Below are 5,913 nucleotides of genomic sequence, written 5' to 3'. Positions count from 1 at the left end.
TCCCCATACGCCACACTCAGGTCCCTCCTGGCGGGTTCCCAGGCCCCTCAGCATGCTCAAGGCGCTCCCTGTTTTCTGCAGCGCCTCCGAGCCCCAGCTGCGGAGGCTCCTGGACGCAGCGAGGCTGCAAGGCAAGCAGGGACTGGTTGGGTCGGGGATGGCCACTGAGCGTCTTTGCAAGCTTCTGTCGAGGCTGCTGGAGGGCCAGCCAGTGAGCCCCGACCAATCCCACTCACCCTCCACACACGACCCCTCCCATTGCCACAGACCACACGAGGACGCAGGGCGCGATCTGGAGCAGCGCCGACTCGGCTGCTGCCCCTGCGCTGCATGTGGTGGCCTCGGGCGTGGTGACCGCCACCATTGCGCACGCCGGCGGGTGGGAGGCGGAGGCCCACCAGGTACGCTGCACGGCCGGGTTGAGGAGTGGTGTGTCTGTCGTGGAGTGGAGCAGCAGCCGCTGACAAATCGTCCTTTGATAAGTTCTCAGGCATTGCGGGCACCCCCCTGCTGCCCCTTCTCGAAAGGAGGCACCGGGCACCCTCCCATCCCATCCTCCCTCGCACCAAACACACACCTCATGCCCTGCAGGGCGTCGGCTTCGTGTACGGCGCCCTGGACCTTATCATGGGCGGCGCCACCTCGCCCTGGCGCCGCAGCGTCGCCCCTCACGTGAATGCGCTGGGGCAGGGCCCGCAGGTGTACACGTTCCCCGCGGCTTCCCTGGCCGCCCTGCCGCCCGCGTGCCAGGACGACCTGCTGATCCAGGCCGCCGCCGAGGTGTTGGAGGGGACAGAGAAGGACCTCAACAGGGACACCAGGTGGAGAGGGTCTGGTAGTGGGAGTGGAGAGCTGATCTGTGCATCTGCTGGCGACGAAAGGGATTCCTAGCTTCCCTGGCTCATTCGGATCTGCACCCATGCCTGGAGAGGGGCCTTCCGTTGGCATGACAGTCCTTGACAACGCCCCATCGCCACCCCCCTGCAGCACGGTCATCCTCTGGTTCAAGGGCGGCGCCTCGCTGCCCGGCCCCGGCCTGCCGCGCCTGCAGAGCATGGGTGAGTGAGCGTGGCGTGCCGGGATTCCCCGGCTGCCAATCAGCGCACGCTCACTCTCCGCTCACTCACACACCCTCCAAACACCCTCCACTCCCTCGCACAGTACAACACGAGATCCAGATGCACCTCTCCCCGGGGGAGAGCCACGTGCTGCGCCTGGAGCCGGGCGCGGAGTGGGCGCAGGCGTCCCACGCCGTCCTGCTGAGGGGCTCCCTGGTGCCCCAGGCGCAGGCCGAGGCCACGTGCGTGCCGCCGGCCGTGCTCCCTTTCCTCCCGGCGCTGAGGCCGCGGAAGGACGCCGCGCCCCAGCCACAGCGCTGGCGGGCGGGGCCGGAGGGCGCCGTGCTGGTGCACCTGGGCTAGACGATTTCGGGCTGGCACCCTCGACTCGGGGTGCTGCAGCGTTCTCATTGCTATTCCAATGTATGATCTAGAAATTCTTACGGAACAACACGTCGGGGGGTTGCAAATGTGCACATTTGATGAATGGGGAGAGAGAGCCTGCGAAAGTCCAAAATCAGGCGGGGCCGGTGCGTACCAGACCCCTCGCTGATCCCCCCGACTACGGCTTCAGCAGCGCCGCCAGCTCCTCCAGCGACCTGACGGTGTACCTCGGCGTGGTTGGGAGGTACGTCGGCCAGTGCGCCAGCGCCTCCCGCTGCACATACGCGCCCTGCAGCCCCTCCCGCATCGCCGCAAACACGTCCCAGGGGTGCGCCGCCACCAGCAGGACCTGTGTGTGGTGTGGTGTGGAGTGGGATTGGGATGCCGGCGATGGTGGGGACACCGGCCGAGGCACAACAATCGCGCTGGTATGCGGCAGGATCCGTTCAAAGCCAGGGCGGCAGCGCCGCGGCGTCAGAGGGATGGCCTCTGGCCGCCCATCACACGCACCACCCGCGCATCCTTTCCTGCCGTTCCCTCCAGCGATTCGCGCTCACCTCGTACGGCTGCAGCTTCAGCTTCTCCACGGCAAACTGGTAGGCGGCGGGCGCCGGCTTCCAGGCCACCGCCATGTTGATGTCCATGAGGGGCCCCAGCGCGCCCGGCCCCACGCCCGCCCGCGCCAGCACCGCCTTGGCCAGCGCGGCGGAGCCGTTGGTCATGACGGAGATGCGGAGGCCGGCGGCCTGCAGCGCATTGACCCCAGGCCCTACGTCTGGGAAGGGGTGGGCGGCCGTCAGGGCCGCCATCACCGTGTCCACCGCCGCCGGGACGTTGGGCCTGCATGCGGAGGGGCAGGTCGGGATGTGTCTAATCTTATCTTTGGAGGGGTGCAGAGGGCATTCTGCCGGTGTCAACACAGCATCCTGCATGCCGTCGATGAATGACAACCCCATGCGCCCCCTCAAACACCTCACATGGTGTCGCCGTTCTGTGCGAGCAGCTTGTAGAGGTGGTCGCCCGCAAACTCCCTGAATGGTTGGAAAAACCCCGCCAGCTGTGCTGCAAATGCATCCTTCAGGACGTTGGCAAACCATGCCTGCAAGCTTGTTGGGGAGAGGGTGCGTGGCTCAGAGTTCTGAGGGGCATGTCCACGATGCAAGAATCATCTCCATCTCTGAATGTTCCAGATCTATGCAAGTGGACCGCGCCACCCTGGGATCGATGAAAACCGCACAGATCACAACACTATGGGCCAATACCAGGCTTTTCAGAACCCAATGGATCAATGCACCCGCACGCACCGGCGCGAGGGCGGGGTCCAGCCCCAGCTCTCGGAATGCGGGTTCGGCAGCATCGCCCACGGAGTACAGGGTGCCATTGACATCCAGGAGGACCGCCTTGATATCGGCCATTCTATAAACTTACAGCAAGCTCATTATTTGAGATTGTAACTGCGTAACAAGTGCTTGCATGCGCCGTGTCTCGGCGTCACCCGCGATCCGCTCTGTGCTCCGAACGGCAGCGCTGGGGTGGTTAGTCATCCCCACGCTGGCACCATCCGAAAGGGTGGGTGGCACGAAGGCTATTCTTACAAAAAACACGGGCGCGCACAGATGCCTTCTGGATTTCTGTTTCAAGATGTGGGAGGCGCGGGGAGGAGGCTGGGCGCTGCACACTTCCCGCCTGGCGGCTCCCGGCCGCCCCAGGTCCCAATCCTCAGTCCTCCTGGAGGTGGCCTGAGGTGAGACCCACGCGCTCCCCAACAATGGACTCGGCGTCGGAGTCCTCCGCCGCCGTCGCGCGGCGCTCGCGCGACGCGGCCCGGCTCCCGCTCGTGGGCGGCCGCGCACGCGGCAGCATGTGCTGCCTGCCGACGGTCTGCTGAAGGGGCGGCCCCGACCCCACCGCGCCGATCACGCCCGCGACGGCTGCCAGCGCCAGCTGCGCGTTGGAGTCTGCCGCCGCCGCGGCGGCACGCTGCGCGTCCGTCACGCCGGGGGACGCACCCTCCCCCGCGGCACCGTTGGCGGTGGCAGTTGCCGACGGCGCGCGGCTGGCTTGCGCCCGGGAGTTTGGCGAGCGCTGCAGGTTGGGGGTGCCGGCCGAGGCGGAGAGCGGGGAGGCCGTGGCCGCCAGGCTGCGGGACAGGAAGCGGCGCAGGGAGGGGGGCAGGTGCTGCAGCGACACCAACATGTTTGGGCGCACCGTCTGCAGGTTGTCCACGTACCTGGGAGGGGACAGGGGGTTGGTGTTGGTGTGGTGGGGGGCATCAATGGAGCCAACGATGAAGCAACAACGGGAGGGATTCGAGCCGACATGAGCTCCCACTTGATGGGTGTTGGCAGAATCTTGAGGTAGAAAAGCGGTGCCCGGTGGGAGGCACACTGCATCATCGCCAACAGTCGAGCTCGCAACCTCCTCCCTCCAGCATGTACGAGTCCCCCCTCCCCACCCCACCCCACCCCACCCCCCCAAAAGACTCACAGGTCGGTCTCGTCCACAATCTCCTGCTGCAGCAGCTCCTCCAGCACGTCCTCGATGGTGATGATGCCGATGATGTCGGGGCAGCTGGCCAGGTCCGTGACATAGGCCGAGGGCTTGCGCAGCGTCAGCCACAGGCCGGGGGAGGGCCCCACGCCGGAGGCGGTGGTGTCGCCGCCGGGGCCAGACACCATGCCGATGGAGCCGCCCTTGAGCGTCAGGGAGCCCTCAGACGCTGAGGAAGTGGGGAGGGTGGATGTTCGGGGCACGCCACACATGTCATGAAGTGGCACGGGCCAGTGCCCCCTGATGCTCCAACTACTTTGAGCCTCACAGGGAGCAGCCAGAACACCATCCCACAAAACATGCAGCTCTGGGAGTCTCACACATCTCCCCATTCCCGACCAAGCTCATCAGCGCGCAGCTAGCGACCCACAAATTCACCCTTCCAGGCTCACCCAGAATTTCTTCCAGCTTGCCCGAAACTTTGGTCAGGCAGGCCATGTGGCTCTTCCCGGTCCTGAAGATCTTCAGCACATCATACAGAGGGATGTCAGACCTGTGGTGAAAGGGGCCCTCCCTGGAATGGGTGACGGGTGCCGGGTGCCTGCTCCAGACATTCACCACCTACCAGCAAGCACGCCGTATTCCGAGACCCCTGCCCGCACCCTCCCTCACCCACTGCCACTCTCGCCAACATCGCTCCGCTCCCACCCCACCTGAGGCATGGAACCTCTCGTATCCGCATGTCCTTGATGCGCTTGTGGCCATCCATCTCCGCCAGCACCAGCTCCTTGACCAGGACCACGCCGACAATGTTCTGCATGGGCATCGGGAAGGTGAGGTGGTAGGCTTGAGGAACGCGCGAGGGGTCTCAATCCTGAATGCAAACGCCGATCGGTGAAGGACTCTCACAACCATTCTAGGCAGCGCTGAGGAGGCAGGGACAAGGTACAGGCCGCGCCGACTACGCGCGGCTCACTGTGAAGGCTGGTTCCCACCACCACGCCGCCGACATCACCCCTCGTCTACGCACCGCCTTGTTGTTGCCCTCATAGACTGGCACGCGTGAGTGGCCACGCTCGATGACGCGGCGCAGCATCTCCTCGTCGATCACGGCGTCGATGGACACCGCGAAGACCTGTGGAGGCGGGGAGGGGAGGATTGGCGGCGAGGGGAGGGGCAGGGCTCCATGGCCCGGCGCAGGGCACCAACCGAAACCAGTCCGGCATCAGGTGTCCTGGTCGCGCCTGAGTGCATCTGAACAGCTGCATGCATGGTGCTGCTACACAGCCATCGAATCGGAGCCGGGCCTCCCAGCGTGGCATGGAATACTGCACTGCAGCGATCACCCACTGCACACCTTGCTCATGGGGGTCATGGCCGTGTCTGCCGTCTTGGTCGCCATGTCCAGCGCGCCTTGAATCACCTGAGGTAGGTCAGGAGGGGCCCAGTGAGTGCTCCTACTGCCTGAAACTATCATGCCTCGGCCTGGCAATGAGGGAATCCCCCCAATTCCGGCGAGCATTCTGCGTGCAGATATCAATTGTCCATGACAGAGCCCCACCGCCCCTTCTCGACGCACCTGGACCTCGTCGTGGGTGAGCACCGACAGCGCGCCATCCTCCTCGGGCTCGGCGTGAATGTTGACAAGGGCCTTCAGCTCTGCACGGCGGAACAAGGCGCTGTCCTCCCCCAGCATCCAGTCGAGAAGCTTGCCTGTGTGGGCATGGCAAAAGGCAAAGACCAAGGACCTCGCTGGGGCGAGCTGGGGAGTGAGACCGGCGGGGCATCATTGGATGTGCAGGGGCCAAGCCCCTGACCACCTGGCGGGCATCTGACCTCTCGGCAGCAGCCCTGCATGCAACAGCATGTTCAGGGTGGTCCTCCACTGCAGAGCATTATCGCACCTATTGGCCAGGTGATGAGGCCCGTGAAAAGCATGAGGAAGCGCACAAGGTAAGAAAAGTATGCTCCAATCTGCAGT

General features: G+C 65.1%; 4 protein-coding genes across 4 annotated transcripts in view; 2 read left to right on the top strand and 2 right to left on the bottom strand.

Moving 5' to 3' along the window:
• Positions 1–1,421, top strand: part of F751_3912 (Sodium/hydrogen exchanger 7) — a gene marked incomplete at both ends in the record, with an annotated part of 8,369 nt that extends 6,948 nt beyond the window's left edge. The window contains 4 exons of the mRNA XM_011398268.1: positions 268–401; positions 592–821; positions 988–1,058; positions 1,162–1,421. Coding sequence (XP_011396570.1) covers positions 268–401; positions 592–821; positions 988–1,058; positions 1,162–1,421 — 695 coding nt within the window. The remainder of the gene's footprint in view (positions 1–267; positions 402–591; positions 822–987; positions 1,059–1,161) is intronic.
• Positions 1,422–1,620: 199 nt separating this feature from the next.
• F751_3910 (Haloacetate dehalogenase H-2) lies at positions 1,621–2,857 on the bottom strand (the record flags this gene model as incomplete). Its single annotated transcript, XM_011398266.1, has 5 exons — positions 1,621–1,791; positions 2,000–2,056; positions 2,132–2,282; positions 2,420–2,541; positions 2,747–2,857. The coding sequence occupies 5 exons, from the start codon at positions 2,855–2,857 to the stop codon at positions 1,621–1,623; spliced, it is 612 nt and encodes a 203-aa protein (XP_011396568.1).
• F751_3911 (hypothetical protein) lies at positions 1,824–2,042 on the top strand (the record flags this gene model as incomplete). The annotated part of the gene is made up of 1 exon (XM_011398267.1): positions 1,824–2,042. The coding sequence occupies one exon, from the start codon at positions 1,824–1,826 to the stop codon at positions 2,040–2,042; it is 219 nt and encodes a 72-aa protein (XP_011396569.1).
• Positions 2,858–3,161: 304 nt separating the features above from the next.
• Positions 3,162–5,913, bottom strand: part of F751_3909 (Metal transporter CNNM4) — a gene marked incomplete at both ends in the record, with an annotated part of 4,660 nt that continues 1,908 nt past the window's right edge. The window contains 8 exons of the mRNA XM_011398265.1: positions 3,162–3,672; positions 3,930–4,161; positions 4,385–4,485; positions 4,646–4,746; positions 4,963–5,067; positions 5,290–5,355; positions 5,512–5,645; positions 5,837–5,906. Coding sequence (XP_011396567.1) covers positions 3,162–3,672; positions 3,930–4,161; positions 4,385–4,485; positions 4,646–4,746; positions 4,963–5,067; positions 5,290–5,355; positions 5,512–5,645; positions 5,837–5,906 — 1,320 coding nt within the window. The remainder of the gene's footprint in view (positions 3,673–3,929; positions 4,162–4,384; positions 4,486–4,645; positions 4,747–4,962; positions 5,068–5,289; positions 5,356–5,511; positions 5,646–5,836; positions 5,907–5,913) is intronic.

This window comes from Auxenochlorella protothecoides, assembly GCF_000733215.1.
Source record: "Auxenochlorella protothecoides strain 0710 unplaced genomic scaffold scaffold42, whole genome shotgun sequence".
NCBI classification, from domain to species: Eukaryota; Viridiplantae; Chlorophyta; class Trebouxiophyceae; order Chlorellales; family Chlorellaceae; genus Auxenochlorella; species Auxenochlorella protothecoides.
Note: the sequence above shows the minus strand (reverse complement) of the source record. Positions and strands in the feature narration are given on the sequence as shown.